The sequence below is a fragment of the Nipponia nippon genome, unplaced genomic scaffold (assembly GCF_047370975.1).
Source record: "Nipponia nippon isolate SJK-2023a ecotype South Korea unplaced genomic scaffold, ASM4737097v1 scaffold_2, whole genome shotgun sequence".
Classification (NCBI taxonomy): Eukaryota; Metazoa; Chordata; class Aves; order Pelecaniformes; family Threskiornithidae; genus Nipponia; species Nipponia nippon.
In genome coordinates, this window is record NW_028262336.1 from 34,980,794 (window position 1) to 35,001,248 (window position 20,455).

The 20,455-nt window shown below is 44.1% G+C and overlaps 1 protein-coding gene across 1 annotated transcript in view; it reads left to right on the forward strand.

The window, feature by feature from the left end:
• Positions 1-15,752, forward strand: part of PDE9A (phosphodiesterase 9A) — a 50,005-nt gene extending 34,253 nt beyond the window's left edge. Inside the window, exons 9-18 of the mRNA XM_009474317.2 lie at positions 505-579; positions 3,697-3,783; positions 6,921-7,025; positions 8,174-8,256; positions 9,139-9,295; positions 10,476-10,589; positions 11,260-11,364; positions 12,846-12,974; positions 13,167-13,262; positions 14,849-15,752. Of these exons, the coding sequence (XP_009472592.2) occupies positions 505-579; positions 3,697-3,783; positions 6,921-7,025; positions 8,174-8,256; positions 9,139-9,295; positions 10,476-10,589; positions 11,260-11,364; positions 12,846-12,974; positions 13,167-13,262; positions 14,849-14,899 (1,002 nt within the window). The 3' untranslated portion in view covers positions 14,900-15,752. The remainder of the gene's footprint in view (positions 1-504; positions 580-3,696; positions 3,784-6,920; positions 7,026-8,173; positions 8,257-9,138; positions 9,296-10,475; positions 10,590-11,259; positions 11,365-12,845; positions 12,975-13,166; positions 13,263-14,848) is intronic.
• Positions 15,753-20,455: the final 4,703 nt, after the last annotated feature.

Here is a 20,455-nt window from a genome sequence, read left to right on the forward strand (position 1 = left end):
CCCACCAGCTAATTTAATGCTGTAACCATAGACACTTCACACCACTCAGCCATGACTGGCTGCACTGAATGTTGCTGATGCTCTGCAGGCAGCAGAAGCAGTGCAGCCAGGGATGGATCTGTGCCCTGCACCCCTTACATCCCCATGCTGGATCTACCTGCAACCCCATCCATAACACCTCCCTTTTCTCCCAAACCCAACACCTCCCTGCTCCCTAAGGATCTCCACCCACCAGCGGCCTGCCAGCTGGTGCTGTGGCAGGCAGCGAGCTGCCTGGGGGCTTGCTGCTTGCCAGGTGTGGGCATCCTGGAGTGACCATGAGCAGCTGGTGGGGTGGGAAAGAAGAGTTGGGCAGGCAGAGGGAGAGATCAGTTGCTCTGTCCTTGGGAAATACTGCTAAACCCCACGTGAATGGGACCCCAGGTGTCCCAGGGACATGCCGACAGCAGGTCCCATGCCGAGGCTGCGGACCCTCATTTACACCGACTGCCTTTTTGTCTGCAGTACATGCTGTCCCAGGAGACCATAGAAGCACTTCGGAAACCAACCTTTGATGTCTGGCTGTGGGAGCCCAATGAGGTAAGGATGCCGTGTTAGCTGGGTTAGCACTCTTTCTGGGAGCCAACAAGGCCAGAAGAGCCATTTGAGATGGTCTGCAGGGTTTTTCCCCTTTTCTGCCCCTTAATCTCTATATTTTTTTTTATTTTCATATCACACCAGAATACAGTACTTTTTCCCTACAGATGCCAGATAGATTATGCTGATTATCATAACCTGATCCCTCTTTATTTTTTCTTTAATCTCTTCCTAGTAACGTCCCACAACAACCAGTGCACTATCATTGCTGCCACATGAGTTCTCTCATGCCATTTTATCTGAACAAATCGATCCCTAGTAAAGTGTATGCTCAAGCACATCATCAATAACTCCGCTCAAATCAATGGAGCTGTGTGCTGCTGTGTGAAGCCAGGCAGAGATGCATGCATTGATTCACAGCCTTTTAGGCAAGGGTTTTATTGCAGTGTGTTCTGAAGAGGTTGCAAAGCTGCATGCACAGCCTATTAGTGTTTTCTTATTGCTTCATTTTCTTATTTTCCTTGTTGCTCTTATTATTATTCTTTGTTTATCACTGGCATTGCAGAAGGTTCTGGAAGGCCCATGTGTAAACCTCTGCAGAAACATGAAGGAGAAGGATTTTTCTGTAATGGACAGCTTACAATATAATGTAAAACTAGATTAAGCAAATCTCACCTAGGAAAAATGTAAGGAAGGGCAGGACTAAACTAGGGTTTTAGTGTTGTTTTTTTCCCAAGGGAAGGATTGGGTAGTTCTAGCAGCACCCCCAGCAGCAATCACCTTCATTACCATCTCAATCAGTTGCTGTGCATACAAGAGTCATTCTGGCTCAGCACCTGTAGATCAATATGACAAGGAAAAATACCCCATACCGCACCCACAGGAACAGCATATTCCCTTCAGGATATTTCATCTGGCTGGTAGAATAACAGAAGGACTCTTTGATGGCTTTAGGTCCATCTCCCATTCACAGAGGCTGGCAGAGCTTCCTTGTGCGGTCTGCGCCAAGCTGAGGATGGTGCTCTGTACTTACTGCTCCTTCTCCAGCCCCTTTTCCCTGTACCATGGCCACAGAACTGCTCAGGCAAAATGGCTTGCCCCCAGCTTTTGAATGTCTGTCAGGTCTTTACAGCAAGAGAGAATTACAACCTGCCAGGTGGACCATAACACTGTTGGCTCATTGTTGTTCTGACTATTAAGAAAGAATAGGGAGAGACAAAAACCATTATCCACGGATTCTTGTGTGCTGAGGCATAGTATTTTAGCACAGTAACTCATTCAGTGTACTAGGAAACACTATATGGGGGCATGAACGAGGCTAACAAGAAGGTGCGGAGATTAGACGTGCCCTGCAAGGGGGAGTGCTGCTCAGAAATAAGATACCAAACAAGCTCTAGTGAGCTGAGCACCATATGGGTTTATCTCACCCTTTTAGCTCTGGTTCATGTTTACAGAGAATATTTCAATTCTGTCAATGCTTGTTTAGCAGTGAGCATTTGCCCACATGCTCAATGTGGGGCAGGCAGGTTATAAACCGTAATCTTCTGTAAGAAGATTAATAATGTGCTCTGTAGCATCTCAGTAAATAGCAAGCTTGCGTTATCTTTCTCAAATGCCCACTCACTTTCAAGCGTCAAGAGAGTCCAATATTCAAGCTTTTGCTGTTGACCACAAAAGCTAAAAATGAAAACTGAGATTCTCATGTGTTCAGGGACAAAAGCTTGGGGACTCAGAGTCACCCTGCCACTCACCCAAAGCTCTCTTGGCAACAGCTGGAGGGAGATAGGCATTTCTCAGGGTAACTCAGCCCTTCTGGATCAACTTCATTGTCTCGGAAAGTCTTTTCTGAAACTACTGCAAAACATATATTCTACCTCAGGGACTAGGGACTAGGAACAAGACAAGGTGGTCTACAGCAAAATCTGTCTATGAGATCTGAGCACAACTCAGCTCGTGACATTGTCCCTCAAGTCTCGCAGGAAAGTCTCTTTCATCCTGTTTGGATGACTCAAAACCAGCTCCCTTGTTACTGCATGAACGATGTATATTCCCTGGATAAATATAAGGTTTCAGTAGATGAAATCATTCTTCTGGAGAGTTTTTAAGAGCCTAAATAACAGAAACCTAACTAAAAATGTCTCCAAGGCCATATTTGTGACATTGCACTCATCATGTTAAAACCCCTGGATCAGTCTACAGTCTAAAAACTGCATCTGCTAATATAATGGCTACATTTCATCCCCTGCAGATTTTCCCTTCAGAAATGGGAATGTAGATATATAAACTCCTGAACTCCTGGAAGTCTCTTCATTTCTGACTGGTGACAGCTCCTATGTGCCCAGACGCATCAGATTATCAATACCCTTCTTTTGCAATATTTTCATACCCAGAAGATTAACCAGGAGTGGTAGTGCTAAACTATATGCATCCCCCTTCCTACCTCAGAGCAGATGTTGTCTCAAAAGAGCAGACTGCCTTTGCATTTCAGCTATTGGGGTTCATAGTTACAGTTCATAGGAGTGGATGGTCACAAACCTGCTGCAATTTTGTAGGCTTATAATGGGAGATCTTTGGTTAAACAAGAAATCAGAGTTAAGATAGCAGAGTTAGGAACTCACGAGAAGTCATAAAGAAAGAAGATATTGTCACATATCTAGAATGCATGTTTCTTTAAGGATCACTTATTTTCTGCTGTCATTTTCTATACAGTTAGGGCCTGATCCATTTCTGTACAGCTAAGGCCTTTGGAGCCAGTGGAAAAACTCCCACTGATTTCATAGAGCATTAGAACATATCCCAGATGAAGTAGAAAAACGGGAATACTTTTTTGTGAGAAGGAATTGCTATGATACGCCTGAATCACAATTACTAAAGAGAGATGGTGTCATTCAAAGCCCTGCACAAAACCTATGAAGTCAACAGCAATCTGTCTACTTCAAAAAGCTTTCAAAACCTCTCTTGCACTGGCTTTAATCATGCAATCTTTAAGCATCTTTCTTTCATCTTAACAAGAGGGCTCTGCAATTATTCGATGCTTGCAAGGAGGAAATTCACTCTGCAATGTATCGTAAAGTAAAGTGATATTTACCAAGCCAATAACCTGTCTGTTCCTGGCTGCAGATGCTGAGTTGCTTGGAACATATGTACCATGATCTTGGGTTGGTAAAAGACTTCAACATCAATCCTATCACGTTAAAGAGGTGGTTGGTAAGTATTTCAAATTCCTCATATTTGCAGTTTTTCAAATTCAAAACTCAATAAACAAAACATTTAGTCATGGAATTAACTTGACTCACATGAGTAATCCCACTGAAAGCAGTCAATCTATACAAGTTCTTGAAATATAAGTACTTCAGCAAATGTTTGCATTCTTGTGGTAAAAGATGACTTTTTTTAACTGTTTTACATTTGTTTGCTGAGCTTTCTATTACTGAAAGCCATTCATTTCTGGTGAATGCTCTTGGTAGCTACTGTACATGGAGACAAGATGACTATCTTCAGATATGGCCAAACAAAGCCAGTATGTGCAATAATCATTACATGTCACAGGGAGTAAAAAAGCAAGGCAGGAAGGAAAAGGAATTGCTGAGAAGTTAAATAACTTTCTTTGCCTAGGTCTTTAATGTTGAGAATGTTGCAGAGATGCAAGTCATGATAAAGATGAGATCATACCAAAACCAAGATGTCTAAAGAAAAAACACTGGAGTATTTAAAAATCAATAACTTTTCAGGTCCAAGGGAAAGCATAAGAAAGAATTTTCTAAAAAGCTGAAGAATACATTGGCTTTCTCAGAAAAACCCATCATGTTCCTAGAGGACCGTAGAACAGTAAATATTTTACCTAGTGCTTAAAAAGGATCTAGGGATACCCTGAAGAGTTATGGTTAGAAAAACTTCTATCTCTACCTGAAAAATTGATTGAAACAATAACTAAAAACATCATGATGTGAAGTTCATTATACAGATGTTTCATATGATTCCTGTAGCGAAGAATTATATCTCACTAATCTCTTCTAATAACCTGAAGAGTATGGACAGAATAGAAGGAACTGTTTTACATGACTGATGTAGACTCCCAGGAAGGCCTGAACAAATTCCACAAATTCAGAAGGTGGCTAGAAAACACAAAGCAAAACACTGGATTCATCATATCATGAAGTACAGCAAGAGCAAAAAGCACCTGGGCACCAGCGTACGCAGGGCAGTGACTATCACAGCTTGGTGTGCCGCTGCCGGCTGAAGCTAACGCGGCATTAGGCTGATCAGAGACCGGAATAAGGGATAAAATGGACCGATGTTAACGATGTATCCATAGAAGGCATAAGGCTTACCTAGAATTTATGCCTAGGACTGGTTAAGTCTTTTTAGAAGAATGGTATGACTACATTAAAGGAGATGTAAAAAATGATCGAGACCTGGGAAATCTCTCCCTGAAGAAGGCAGACGAAAAGCTCAGTATTGTTGACCTTAGAAAGCAGCTGAACAGAAGGGGTGGGACGAAACCCAATACAATCAAGGCTAGCATGGAGTAGATAAACCAGAAGACTTCCTCCTCCTGTCTCACAGTCTGAAAACATGGGAACAAGGTGATACGTCAACACACATCAACATGCTACCCACACATGCAGGCAGCTCCCTGTTAGCTTGTATCTCCCAAGTGATTTGTTACCACTAGCATTTAACACAGCCTCCTTCTGAACAACCAGGGGAGTTTATTACCTATTTTCTACAAAGGGTAGAAATTCTACAGAGTGACATTTCCTTTCTTAAACTCTAGCTTCGCAGAAAGAAAGATGATTAAAAAAAGCCCCAAGGACTCTGCTTCAAACTGTGATACTTCCCCAGGCACAGTATGGGCACCAGTTTGAACTTAAGTGGGTGAGGAAAAGCCACCTCATGCACGTGCTTGCTTTCTTGCTCCCACATCCACTGGCTACAGAAATGTTCCAGAAAGGGGAGGAAAGGATGACTAATACAACCCAGTCACTCCAGCCCTTCAGTGCTCTGAGTCAGGAGTCCCCTGGGATGCTCTGGGCTCCACTGCTGGATGTATACATTACATCCGTGCAGTGTTGTGCAGTGCCTGGGCATGACCACGGTGTCCATGTAGAAGCTGTGAGATACTGCCCACCACCTGCGAGCCTGGCTGTATTGTGCCATTAGTTATTCATTTTAAAATAGTGTAATGTATTTCTAAAGTCCTTGCTGCAGAATAATCTGAACAGCTTTTGCAATGAAGCCCCCAAATATTGAATAAACATTGAAAACCCACAGTTCTCTTGACCTCATCCAGAGCTTTGAGGCTTCCTAGAATTCACGTCCCAGGTTGAAGGGTCTGATCCTGATGAGGCTTGAGGACTCTCGAAGTAAATTCACTATTTAGCTGGAGAAGGGGACACGAATTCCGCCCATTCATTAATTCAGGCTCAGTAATTGAAGCATGTGCATAAGGGCTCCCTAGGGTCCAGGCTGTGGAGGATTCAGCAGAAGGGGTCCAGCAGTGCTGCTGATGCCTGGCTGTTTTGTGCAGGACAGGATACCAAAGGCTATCCAGTGCATTGGAAAAATGACTGTGGCATGTGTTAACCCAGCTGTGCCAGCTTCACTCAGCTAGCCCGGCTGACAGTAGCGAGGACACATGGGAAGACAAGCTTTAGCTTGCATTTGTAATGAGGGCACATAGCCAGGATCTGTAGAAAGTTAAAACACACAAAAATCAGTCCCATGTGCCTATATGGCTAAATCTCTCCCATGCTGCCTAGCATAGGAAAGCCACAGAGGTATGCTAGTTGCATGTGCATTCACATCTTCACTTTGCCAAGCAACACATCCCGAAGTGCCACCTCTGAGCATTTGCAAATGAAATAACAACTACATTTCAGCCTTGAGGATTTCAAAGCTGCAATTTGCATTCAGCGAGAGAGGGGAACGGGGATGTACTTTGAGCTCTTTACACACCCCAAAGTCACCGTTTAACCACCACACAGTTTGAAGTACAAATTCAGGATGAGAGCACAGAGTCCTGTCTCAAGACTGAGATGCACTTGCAGCTGTGCTGGGATGTTTACCCATTGCTAGCTGGTATGAGAGAGAAGCTGCTATATGAGCTTTACCTGCTTGACAAATTCTGGAAAGGCAGTAATCTCTCACCCCGCCCCAGGAAAGCAGACAGTGTCAGACGGCCTTGTACTGTCACTCTGTCCTAGCAGAAAATAATACTGGGCTCCACAGGACTCCTGTAGGGATATGCAGTGCTTCCAGGGAGGTTGGGAAGCATATGTAATCATGTTTTTATAAAGAAAGAGCTCTCCTGTCTCTGACTGCTTCATTCCCTCCCTCTGCAGCTGTGTATTCATGACAATTACAGAAACAACCCCTTTCATAATTTCCGGCACTGCTTCTGCGTGACCCAGATGATGTACAGCATGATCTCCCTCTGCAGCCTCCAGGTATGCCCCCCACCTCAATAGTATCACTCCATTTCCATCATGGGACACATGTTCGTCCACTGAGCACCATGACACCTGTGACACTTTTCTTGCAGAACAGGCCACCAGCTTGCTAGCAAGCGACGACCTTTGCAGTAGCTGCACTTGTTCAGTCCCTGGGGAGAGGAGGAGAGGTGTTGCATTTCCACCTCTGGCTGCCCGCTCAGCCATCCCATCCCAGACCCCAAGCACCTACACAGCTTTCTGAGGCTGCTGGGAAGACACTTTCACCTCCTGGGTATCCCCAATTTGTACACTGAAGATCTTTTGACACTCTGGTAGCATGAAACACCTATGAATCAGATCCAAAAGCCTACTGAATTATGGTCTGTGGATATGGTCTTCGTCTGTGACGCAAAATGTTCCAACAAAAGGTTTTCTCCAAATATGTGCTTGTACCTGGGTGAGCTACTGCAAATAATACCTTGCATGTACTGTATGCAAGATTCATATTTGACCTGTACTTTGTCCAAAACTATAGGCATCATTTATTTTCATTGACTGGATAACCTGTGTATATAGATTCATTTCATTTCTGTACAAATCAGATTTTATTCAGTTTAAAAACACCTTTCTTCTCCATAGTTAAACGTTTCAGTTACTGGCCTAAGTCTATTTTCTTGTCAATAAGAGTATGAAGAAAAACTTTCTTTAATGGAAGTTCATCCTATTTTGAAGCTATGGGAACGCAACACTTAATTTTTCTCACTCTTTTCATAACTTCAGTTAATGCAGAATGCAATGGCAACTAAGCTATGTTCCAGCCCTCCCTTAACTAATCAGGATGCTGGAATGACTTGTAAGCGACTGTACTAATATCTCAGCGCTTTTATATGATCTCTGCAGTAATAGCAAGTTTCAAGCAAATTGCCTCCTCTGAGCTGCTGTTATTTAATGCAACAAAGGCAAATCTGAGTCATTTTTATTGGAAAGGAAGGCAGAATTCTCTTTCTTGACTGACGTAAATTGATCTATGGAAAAATACTTCGTTTTGCTCAGATTTGCATTTCTCTAAAAAGTAAACGTGGGTGTTTTTTTCACTTCTTTTCATTTATGGGGATAGGGGAAGTAGAAATCATAATACTACATTAATATTTCATATTTTACAGGAGAAATTTTCCCAAATTGACATCTTGATTCTCATGACTGCAGCAGTATGCCATGACTTGGACCATCCAGGCTATAACAATACGTAAGTCTGTCTCTTGCTTTGTCTTCCCTTAAAATTTATTGGGAAGGTAATACCAGCTGGCATTTTTGGTAGATCAGCTTTTCCTTCTCACAGCTTGAGCTGGCCACGACCTTCCCCCAAGGCCCTGCTGTTCACTCACACGTGGGCCAAGGCAGAGCTTCATGCAGAAACCTCAGGTCTGGGTTGGGGTTGCCAGCTGTCCTTGGCTCAGTAAGGAAAATGATTTTTCAGATTTCTGTTCCAACACTTTCCCCCACTCCTGAGAAAACACGGTAAAATGTTTTATGGCTGAGAGAGAGGCCATAAATTATTATAGCTCCATTGACTGAAATGGAATAATTACACTAAAATGCAAAGGGTGATTTAACTTACGTATTATTTCATAATTATAAATCATGAAGTGCATGTTATTCTATTTATTATCATGTGAGAAAATTAGAATTGTTGACCCATGGACACTTTTGTGTGCATGTATGTGTGTGTGAAAAAGAGAGTGAGAGAATCTAATTTATTTGTAGCCATTCATTAAATAAGGGCAGAACCCAATTCTGACTTGGATCAGTGAGAACTTCTCCATTGACATTAGTGGGGGTTGAATGAAGCCCAGGCAATTCCTTCTGTGTTTGTTCTGTGTCATTTTAAGCTACAGAGACTTGGCAAAATTAAAAAAAAAAACCAAACATTTACAGGGGAATAGTGCCTGAGATTATATTAAAGTAATATCTATATCTTCTCTAAAAATCTGATTTAGTATTAACAATCAAAAAACAAATGGCAGCTAATTGAATAAGTATTGAAAAGAATGTAAATAAAAGTGAGCAGCATGGTTTAGAGCAGCTGGTGTGTGTCTGCAGGAGTTCTCATTGTTTTTCTTCACATCAGCTATCAGATAAATGCACGAACTGAGCTTGCAGTACGCTACAATGACATCTCCCCACTGGAGAACCACCACTGTGCTGTGGCTTTCCAGATCATTTCCCAGCCAGAATACAACATTTTCTCCAATGTCGACCAGGACCAATTCAAACAGATAAGACAGGTATGAATGCTGCTCCCATCTGTGTCGTACAAACTGTTCCTGAAGATGTAAGCACGCACAGACTTCCCTGCTGTACAATGTGAGTGAATCATTCTCCCTAGAGAGCAGGACTGAAAAAGCCCCTCACACTGGAAGGATCCAAGAGGGATTCTTGGAAAATTTCCACAGCAACACTCCCTGGAATGTCTTGCTGAGAAATAACGAGTACATCCTGACTATTAAAGCCGACGACATTTTGGGGGGTAGATATTTATATTATTGAAGGAACCAATTAGCTCTGACTGGGAAAGGATTAAGCGCTCATGGCAGAAGTTTATGCTTTAAGAGAACATTGTATTAATTTTAGGATGGGCTTCAAAATGGGAAAAGATTTACAACAGCAGAGCACTTGTACTGTTGGAGGAGGCTCTAGTGGACTGGGAGCCATCACAGTTATCTCTCAGACAGTAAACAATGCTAGAATTCCCATTAGAGCACTAAGGGCCAAAATTCGGTCTTAGTTTCCACGTTGTATCTTCCTTATACACCAAATGAAAAAGCAGACCAATGTAAGGGCTCAGATATCGGTCTGGTTTGAGTGATTCTGCCAGTGCATGGGAAGCAGGCATGGGTCCAAAATGGATAGATCTGTATGAAAACCCACGAATTTAAATTAACATTTTCCCATCATAAACTCTGCCTAGCAGGAGGATACAGAGCTCCTAACACATTGGCTGCGTCTGGGTATTTCAAAGCCCTTAATCCAAGGAGGATGAGCACAGAGGGCATCCACATCTACTGATCTTTGTCTCTTCCTAGAGCCACTGAGAGTCAGCAGCAAAACCTATAGTGCTCTCCAAGGAGCCAAAAGCAAATCTTGGCAAACAGAGTGTGGCTTTTAACATCCTGTTGTACAGTTTCTTTTTCCACAGTTAGTCAGTCAGAAAGGGAAAACCTCAATGCCTCTAGAATATCGCACCAGTGTTACGGATTGATCCAACCATGATCTTCATATGCCATGAACTCTTTATAACCCTCTTCCAGTTTGCTTGGCAGTTTCAAGTCAGAAACTTCGCCTTTCAGTGTTAACAATGTAATGCATCTGAGGCTTTTTGTGTGTAAGAAAGACCCGACTTTGCTCTGCAATAGTAGACATTGTAAAGAACGTCAAGTTAATATGTGAACATATTTTCTTTGCTAGGGGATAATTACGTTAATCCTGGCTACAGACATGGCGAGACATGCAGAAATACTGGACTCTTTCAAGGAAAAAATGGAAAATTTTGATTACTCAAATGAAGAACACATGACCTGTGTAAGGAGGTTTTGTAGATTATTATTTTTCTGTGCATGGTGTGAAAACTTGTAGCTTAACATGCGTTTAAAAACCAAGATTCGATATACATTATCAAAAACGAATCCTTCCTACATCCTCTGCCCCACCAAAAAGAATTAAAATTTGGAAGTGCTCTATATAAAATAGATTATTCCAGCTTTAGAAATCCTCGAGTCCCATCAAGAAAAAAAAAGTATATTTACTCTGTCAGGATACAAATTCTTATTGTCCATTACTGTGGGGCAAAAAGTATCCACAAGAGTACAAACGCTAGTCTCCTCTACTTCTAATCCAGTTGTCTTTGACATCCAGGGAAGCCTCTCCCCAGCTGCCACTGAGTGCTCCACAAACAGCTTCATGGTTATTTGTGGCTGCAGCTCTTCATGCAGCAGATAAGCACACGTCCCACTGTGGCACATCCCAGTGCTATAGACAGGGAAACTGAGGCAGAGAGGGGACAAGTGATTTACACAGGGTAACTGAGCGAGTGGAAAAGAACCCAGATCATTTACGACCTCTGATTTAATCCTAAAACTGTCCTTTCTGTTTGAAAACATTGCCTCCCATTGCATTGTAAAGACACAGGTTTTGGATGGCAGAAAAAGGGCTGGCATTAAGACTGCAGTATTAAAGTATTATCCTCTTTCAGCTGAAGATGGTACTGATAAAATGCTGTGATATCTCCAATGAAGTCCGCCCGATGGAAGTAGCGGAGCCCTGGGTAGATTGCTTACTAGAGGAATATTTTATGCAGGTAAGAACGAGGGAGAGACGCAGTTGCACAAACTGCTGCTCTTCCCGAGTCCCACCTCAGCTACAGGTGCTCTGCTGTCTGACAGCCCAGTCTAGCTCTAGGATGGAAAGGCATCTTTTTTACAGAAAGTGGGAGAAGGCTGTCAGCAAGAAAAGCTGTTCAGAAAGCAAGTGAATGCAATTGACTGTAATTTGCAGATGAATGACAACAGCAACCTAGAAACCCTAATGCTAGCAGACTGAAGCTTGTTCTCTGTAAAGAGGCTGCCTTGCAAGTTCACTTGACATATAAATGATTTTTGAGCCAAAAGGGAAAAAAGCAGTGGCAAGAGAAAGTTGTCAAGTAAATGATATCAAATATCACACAGGAACTAGTTTAGATAATTTTCACTATGTGTGAACATTTCCCTAAAGAGAAAGCAGACAACTTGCCGAGGCGTGCAAAGTCAGACTTTACGCTCCCCAGACCGTTGCTCCTCACTGGATTCCCAGCCGGACACAGTTTCTGACTGCTTAAAAAAGGATCCCTGGAAGAGCAGCCTTCAGCTGTCTCCGGCACACAGCTCCCGAGCAGCGTGTACGTGCTGCAGCAGTGGGATCTCAAGAGACACACAGCTGCGGTGCTCTGAGGAGGAGATGCCAGAGCTTTCCTGTGTGTTTTGTCTACACCTTGATAGGGTGCATGCTGAGGAGGGCTTCTCACAAGAGACAGACACCTCGGATGATGTGTCAGAAACACTCCTCGCTCACTGCATCTGCAGCTTTTTACTCAAAATTGCATTATCATCTGTGTGCCTTACTGTTTTGGCCACCCAGCGAGAGCACTGTGTGCCGAAAGATCCAATAACTGAGAAATAAAGTCTGCTACAGGGTATCTTTTCTGCACGCACAGCCTGTGACCTCCTTGCACATGAACCCCCATAGAAACAGTGAGTTACGCCGTCAAGTAGGCAGCTTGGTAAACCCATCACAGTCAATGGAAATGCTCTCCATTGACCCAGCTAGCCAGAACTAGTTTGAGTCGTCAGTAAAAAAGGATATGTAATTTCTGGTTGAATACCCAAAAATAATCACTCTCTGGAGAATGATGAGGAAATCAAAGACCTATTCCTTCTCTTCCAGAGCGGCAAAAGCCATTACCATCTTTCTGAATGTTCAGAAATAATTTCCCTCACAAATCCCATGGGTTTGCAAAGGGAACCAGGTGGCCTCATCGTCCTGTAAGCCTGGAGGTGAACGCTTTCATGCCAGTACTCTGCGGACGTAAAAGAACAGAGTTCTCTTTATTCAGACGCTTGCTCTCAACAAAGTAGGATACATTGGCCTGAGGGAAGCATATTGCTATTCTGTGCTGTCTTCAGACACCACTGAGATCTGTATCTGAAGGCCACTGCTCTTTAGCTAGTGATCTACTTGGTACATCACTCTCCTCACAGGCTTCTAGCCAAGAGTTAATATTTGTTAACTCTGGCTTTGTTCCAGAGCGACCGAGAAAAATCTGAGGGGCTTCCAGTGGCACCATTCATGGACCGCGATAAAGTGACCAAGCCGACAGCACAGATCGGCTTCCTGAAGTTCGTTCTCATCCCCATGTTTGAAACAGTAACAAAGGTAAGTCACCCAAGGCCAGGAGCAGGAGCGGGGGCGTGCAGAGCTTCAGCGTTTGCTCCGGCAGGTGTTTAGTTAGCCAGGGAAATGGGGATGTACAGTTCACACCCTGTCTTTCGCCCCATTTCTAGCGTGTACAAGTTAATGAATAGAAAAGGAAAAGCTGATGATATTCTCTCTCTTGTTTTCACCTAGCTATTCCCAGAAGTGGAGGAGGTAATGCTCCAGCCCCTTTGGGAATCCAGGGACCACTATGAGGAATTAAAACAGATAGATGATGCTATGAAAGAGGTAAGCACTAAATATCTCTTTGATAAAGCAAACGTTATGATTTAATAAGTCAAACATTATAATGTAATAGCAGCTTAATTCTGAAAAAGTAGGAATGCTTATGGCATAATCATAATCATGAGAAACACATTCATTAGACCTGGCTGGAGAAAGGCGTGTACCATGAGCAGAAAGTGTGCACAAGAGCGTGCTCTTGCAGAGTCGACCAGGCACCACACAAGTACAGCCGTGGGAAGGGAGCCGCTTGCAAGAGAGGGACCTCAAGGCAAAACCCAGAGATAACCACCTGAGGGGAGTGTGTTAGCTAACACCTCTTCCTGGAGGGAGCTGGAATTTTATTTTCTGGGAAGAAACTTCCACTCACGTGTCTATCATCAAGGATGTGCTTGAAATTTTATGAGGAATTGCCCTCTAATACACAGCACCCAGTACGATTAAACACACAACCAATGAAGCCATTTTATGGCCCAGGCTGGGTGGGGACCTCCCATTTTGTCTCTCATTTTGACATGTAAGGCTTAGGGGAGGTAGGATATACATGTAACCACATTTGCTTGTCTCTGACCACATCGGCGTTGCCTCAGGAGCCTGACAGGGTGGAGACCGAGGCTAGGCCCCGGGAGCAGTTGCCCCATGCCCGCAGGGCAGCAGCCGGCGTGCTGGCCCGGCTCCTGCAGTGCCCTGCAGCCTGCGACACTGGGCCTGCACACCTTCCTTGCACGCTTCTTCCAGTGCTTCTTTTCCCTGCCAAGGCAGATGACAAAACCAGCCCAAATGGCATTGCAGTGTAGGGGTTTTCTGACATGAACAAATTTATCATGTAGACAGAATACTATCAGTCGCTCTGTCATCAAAATAAATTGGGAAGTACCCTGGAGCACTACTTGTGCTGATATTGTTTGATATGTTGGAAATGAAGGTTCATTCACTTGATCATCCTTGGCTGGATGAGAGGAATAGTAGCTTTTTGGTGTAGCTCCTACCCCTTCTCCCAAGTGCTTTGGAGGAAAAGCCCCTCAGCAGCACAAATACTAAGGCTGGTTAATCAAAGAGCACATGCTTTGACAGCACTAAGTTATAAATAAGAAGAAAGTCTTTTAGACATTCTTCAGTTTAGAGTGGAGCATTTCTCAAAGGAGGGAAGAACTCAAATATGACTGCCAGACTTTCTGGGTCCTATTTGTCTTTCAAATTGAGCTGAGATTTTACTTCTGCTTTACAGAAACTGTCAAACCAGAAATTTTATACAAAGTGATGGAGCTTTAATAATGGTGTATTGGCACAAGAGGTCTTAGGAAAATAGGAGCTGCCTGAATTCAGAAATATCCTGAAACAAGAGGAGTTAGTTAATAATCCTAGAGCCTAGCATGGCAGATGATGAGAAACACTGAGTACTGTTTACTCAGGACATACATCCAGAGCTGTTTGGATTAAATGGTGCCTGTGATATACCATGCTGCTGCCTATTATTTCCCAAGAAATGTTGCACATGCCTTGTGGAGAGATGAGCGTTCGGCTCACAGCAGCAGAGGAAAGCGGCAGTGTGTGAGTCGGGGGTATTAATCCTGCTTTGCTCTTCATTTCAGCTGCAGAAAAAGAAAAGTGAAAGTTTGACCACTGGCGGTACCGAAAAGTGAGATGAAAAAGACTTTGAGCAAAACATAAGCCCTAAGGTTATTCTGTTTTCGAGAAATACTGTATTTGCCAGACAGACATGGTGGCTACGTCAAAATCCAACTGGGACGATGTACGCAGAGAGGTGGCAGGCACGGATGCCCTGCCTGCCTGTCTGCCTGCCCAGGTGCCTTGTCTACAGCCCGCAGCCTGCTCCCACAGGCGCTGCCGCCATTGGGCGCCAAGGGCCCCCCTCACTCCGGCATGCCCACCGCAGCCCCCCGGGCAGGACTTCCCCTGCGGACATTGCACAGGTTGCAGCATGGCTCAGATCTGCAGCAGATTTGCCTTTTTGGTGACCACGCTGACCACAGTCTGTAGAGACAAAGTGGAGTTTAGCTAAGGAGCCTTTTCTGGAAAATGATCCACTGGCATCCAAAAACAAACGAAAAAGTTTTTTTTAGTCAACATACTATATATATGTGTACAGCAGTATGCTAATTCCAGCATAGCTTAACAGATGCTTATATTCTGACCGGGGTCCTGGCATATATTTTTGTTTGCCTAGTAGGCCCTAATGACACATTTCTGCATTATTCTCTGAATTTTATAGTGTTCACAGTACATTCAGAAGCCCAGCACAGTGGATGCATTTTTTTTTGTTTTCTACACTAGAAGAAATCAGAAGAAACCTTAGTGCAGGTTCGCTTTGTGGCCTGGTACAGCTAGACGTCACAGGATCCTTCAGCACGAGCAAAGAAGGGAGCACAAAGCTGAAACCACTGTGCAAGCACATTTTTATCCTGGTGGATGCAAAAAGCAACAACAAGAAAAACCTTCAAAGATGTACAGATTTTTTTTTTAACTTTTAAACTGATCTGCTAAATAATATATTCTTCTACAGAAATGGGTGTTGTGCCTGTTTTCTTTTGTGTATGCGTTCTCATGAGAACTGTGTCTGTTCCTAAAGACAAATGCTTTCATAATGAATACAAGGTAAGGGACTGTAAAGGAGAGGAGAGGGTCGGTTCTCCTTAAGAAGAGAAGCTTTACAAACATTTTTTGTGGTATACTTGCATCATAAGCGCAATACCAAAAGAACTTCACTTCCCTTGGTGACTTTGTAAAGGCTGGGAGCCGAGCTCTGCCCACAGTTGCAGTCATGCAAACAGACAGCAGGCAACGCTGTGATCGACTCCTGTGTGCCGCCTCGCCAAAGGGGGGGGCAGAAGAAATTCCCCTTCCTTGTGCCCATGAAAGGTGAGCCGCAGCCACGCTGCTCACCTGCTCCTGGCTTCTCCCACTGGGGAAAGGTCGCCCTCGCTGGGGGTTTCAGCGGACAGGATCAGTTCCTATCAGGGCATGGCTGCTGCGACCAGGGATTCGCTTGCACCCTGGCTTGCTGGCATCCTCCCCCGCCGGCAACCATAGGCATGCAGCCAGTGAGCATCATGCGTGTTGCACCAATCCTCCCTGGCTCAGTTCACGAGGCTGCCCCATCAACTTTGCTAGCTGTGTTAGCAATAAGGGTAACACTAGTGCTGTGCCTCTGCAAAGTCCCAAGCCGCATGCGTTGTCTCAGCTTGTTTTTCTAGAAGAGATGAGCAGGTGGGGGCCAATCTTTCCCCTCATGACCCAGAAAATCCCTTAGGAAGCTCAGCCTCTCTGGCAGGTACCTAGTACCAAGCTCACCTCTGAACAACAAACCCAGCCTCCTGCTCTGGAAATTCAGATTTATTCTCCTGTTGTTTCTGCATATTAATTCTGAGCTTAAGTCTTGTTTCTCCCCCAGTGCCATTTCCCATGTTTGGTCTCTTTCTTTTGCACAAAACTGCATTACGTCAGATACTCTCCAGTCTCTCAGGGAGATCAATATTACCTTGAAACACCCATCCCTCTACCCTGTTCCTGCTTGCGCATTTCCAGAGACCCAGGACAGACCCACAGCTAGTTCTCTCTGCTGGTGCCTCTTTCTGCCCAAGCTGCCTTCTCCTTTAAACAGCTTTTTGTGTGTGTGGTTTTGGGCTTTCTGCTGCAAACTGGAAAAGGGTCTGATCCCTGGATTTGAACAGTCCTGGGGGACCCCAAGGGAGACGGAAAGATCCAAGCACAGGGTCAGCTCCAAGCTATGCAGACATCTTCATGAATGGATGAACTGAATGCTAGTTTAGATTAACCTCAAACTTTTGACGCTTCAAAGTTGGATCTGAATTATGTGGTTTGGGCCTTTTTTCCGTACTAAATCTTATAATCTAAAGTACATCGTGACCCAGATTGTTCTGCTGTGGAATTCTTCACTTCTTTTTCACAAGTAAATCAAATTTACCATCTCCACTCAAGCGGATTTCCGTCACAAATCAGCTCCCAAAGCAGATGAGCTGTGCAGAAGCTGTAAACAATTGCTTAGGATATGCCAAGTCCAAATCCTGCACTGAGGTAGTTACATTAGATGAGAAAACCTGCTGTAGGAACTTGACTGCACCCTCCTCCCACTACAACTGTTTAAGAGTTAGATCCTGATAGGAAGTTTTGCTTCAGTTGGAAGGATTTTCTTGAACCGTAAACCCTAATCCAACAAGTATTTATGCATGCGTTTAACCTCCACAAGCCCAGTCATGGACCCTGGTGTACAGCAGCTAATTGCATAGTGCAGGCTCCTTCGCTTTCTCTAATTGAAGTGCATGGGAGTTTGAGAGTTGATGGCCCTCAGTGCTTGTTTTGACTCCATCATTTTTAAGAGCAACCTGAAAACTGTTTACTGGAGAGAGATGATCAGAAGAGGTTGGTGAAATCCCGCTGACTTTATTGGAGCTGCATCAGAAACGCGGAGAAGCGAATGCAACCCTTCCTCAGGGCTGCACTAGTGACTGTCAGGAGGCTGTAACACACTGTGCGGGTTATTGAAAGAACAGGCAACATCCAGGCTGCTATTCATAGACAGCTGTAAAAAAGACCACATGCAATCACAAGTAGCTATTGGTATAAACGGGAATACCACAGCATTTTTTAATCTCATTTGCCTTTGTAATATTAGATTTCTAAGAGACAATCCTCCCAACATATGTTTAACCAGGGGGAATGCAAGGCATTCTCTCATAATTCTAGTTTCTTATACTTTTTCCATAATATTTGACGCTGTGATTCATATGCAAATTAACAGATTCGAGAATCTTGGCAATCAGCCCATTAAAATGTCACACAGTTTCAGGATGATATTTTAAAACTACACTTAGCATGAAAATGAAGTTTTTTGAGGCAGCCAGACAGATGTCTCAAGTGTGATTTAATCTTTTCTCTCCCTAATCCAATGAATAAAGAGTGAATATTATATCTCAGTGTTGTTGTTTCAGCTTACGGTAGGTGCCTTACAAAGAACTTTCTATGATCTGTGGCGTGCATCTTTGCAGCATCATGACGGTGCCACATGCATCCCAGCCTTACACTGCTACTCCCATACCTGTGTTCAAAGATGAACATGAAACAGATTATAACTATTCCATGCCGCTTAGCTTGGAAAACTAACAATGAGCCCTGGGATTTTACTTCTTTTTTTTTTTTTAAAACGATGAGATCCCACAGCCCCATACTCACTTCATTTTTTAGTGTGGCTTTCATAATCGGACCAAACTAAGGCTGTAGCGTAACTGCATGTCTTGGGAAGGAAACAGCTTTTTAAAAGTGGGAATACCCCCACAGCAGCCAATTTGCAATGAAAATTTAGTGTGTGTTAAATACATGGATTATGTAATGCCAAAGAAGTATCTGTACATGGAAATTGTTAATCTCAGTGCTGCCTCTGAGCAGCAATAATAACAGCATCTGTTCCATATGAGAGCAAAGCAGAGCGCTGGTGTGGAGTATGAGCCCATCAAGAGAAGCGCTGGCAAGCAGCATTCAATTTTCCTGTTTAACAGTGGGCTTGTCCTGCAAACTGGCCCTTCTATCTGGAAACATCTTCCCAGCATTTCTCCCCGTATTTACAGCTTTCCCACACTATCGTCTTGATTTCCCTGTGGCAAGGCAGGGTGTAAAACACAGCAGCATGCCTGCTAGTGACAAGGAGCGCTCAGCCCCAGCCTGCAGGAAGGATGTTTGTGAAAGGACAGCTCTCATGTCAGGCCATCCAGCTGCTGCTCTGACTCCCAGTGTAAAAAAATTACTTTCCAAGAGGTTGCTCTGGAATCAGGCACATCCCAGCTCCAGGCTGTGGTCCAGAGGACACCAGGGAGGCCTTGCCCTCCTGAGCCACCCCTCTGGACGCACAACCCTCTGCCGCGCAGCACCCTTGCGATTAAGGCTGTTCAGTGCCGGCAAAGTGAAGCAAAGACTTTCTGAAGTGTGTTTAAAACTGCTTGGATGCTTCTTTTCTAGGCAACATGACAGTGCAGCAGGCAATCTCTCCATTCTCTCAGCTCTCCAGGGGAGGCCCTAGGCAGAAGTAAAGTTTGTACTCCGAAAAACTGGTACATTGCAGCCCCGGCCTGTGTGTGGGTGCTATGATAGCACAAGAAACCACCAGTAAGTCTTAATAACAAACCTAGCTCTGCCACTGGCTTCAAATACCACCTGGGGTGAGTCACCAAGCCAGGGCTTCCCTCTGCTTTCAAACAGAGACCGACCTCTGCCAAGCACCTTGTGGTATTCGGATGTAAAATGCTCCTCACTGCAAGAACCAAGAGTTACCATTTTCAGAAAATATCACTTCGTAGAAACTTCTAGCCAAAAAAACTTATTAGATGTTCTCATAAATGAAGAAGCTGTAACCAACAAGTCAAACATCTCTTTCTTTCCGATCATGTTGTAGTAGATCTGGCTCTTTGCTAGCGAGAGGCCATACTTCTCACTATCATCTCACACACGCAAAAAAAGCTTTCTGACTATTTTGGCATGTAATCAGGAATTACAGGTGTACTCAGGCACATGCACACACACAAAATGGCTATCTGTAGACATTTTTATAATACCGCTCTTGGCTCTGTTGCAAGACAAACTTAGAACCAGGAGGGTTTGGAAAGTGTAAACTTGTCTTGTCACAGCCAACATTTGCTATAATGTCTCTGAGGAAAAAATCTCTGTTTTCTAAACTGTGTGGAAGCACACTTACTGCCTGGCTAACAGACCCGGCAGATCCTCTGCCCTAAAGGAAGCTCCAAGGTGACAGGGACTTGGAGCAGCTCTATTTCTTTCTAGACAAAAAAAGCTTTCTCTCAGCCCACTGATGGTGTTCTGTGCTCAGGACAGCTGGGACGTGCTCCAGGCTGAAAAACGCAACAAGAAAATCAACACGAAAACATATAAATCCTCCTCAAATCTGTGTGCCCAAACCATGCCTTCTAGCATGCTGAGTTAATAGCTCCCCTGGTTAACCCCTGCAAGCCAGATGCCTCTCCAGCTCGTCCCACAGCGCCCGTGCCACCAGAGAGCTGTCAGGCTCTGCAGCCACCCCATTGCACACAAGGATGTTCTAAAGCACTCCTAACTAATGGACAACTAAACTACAAACCATTAGATATGCATGCATCTCAGTAGAAAGGCAGATCCAGGCCTGGCCTAGCCTGGCCTAAAACAGGAGCGCACGC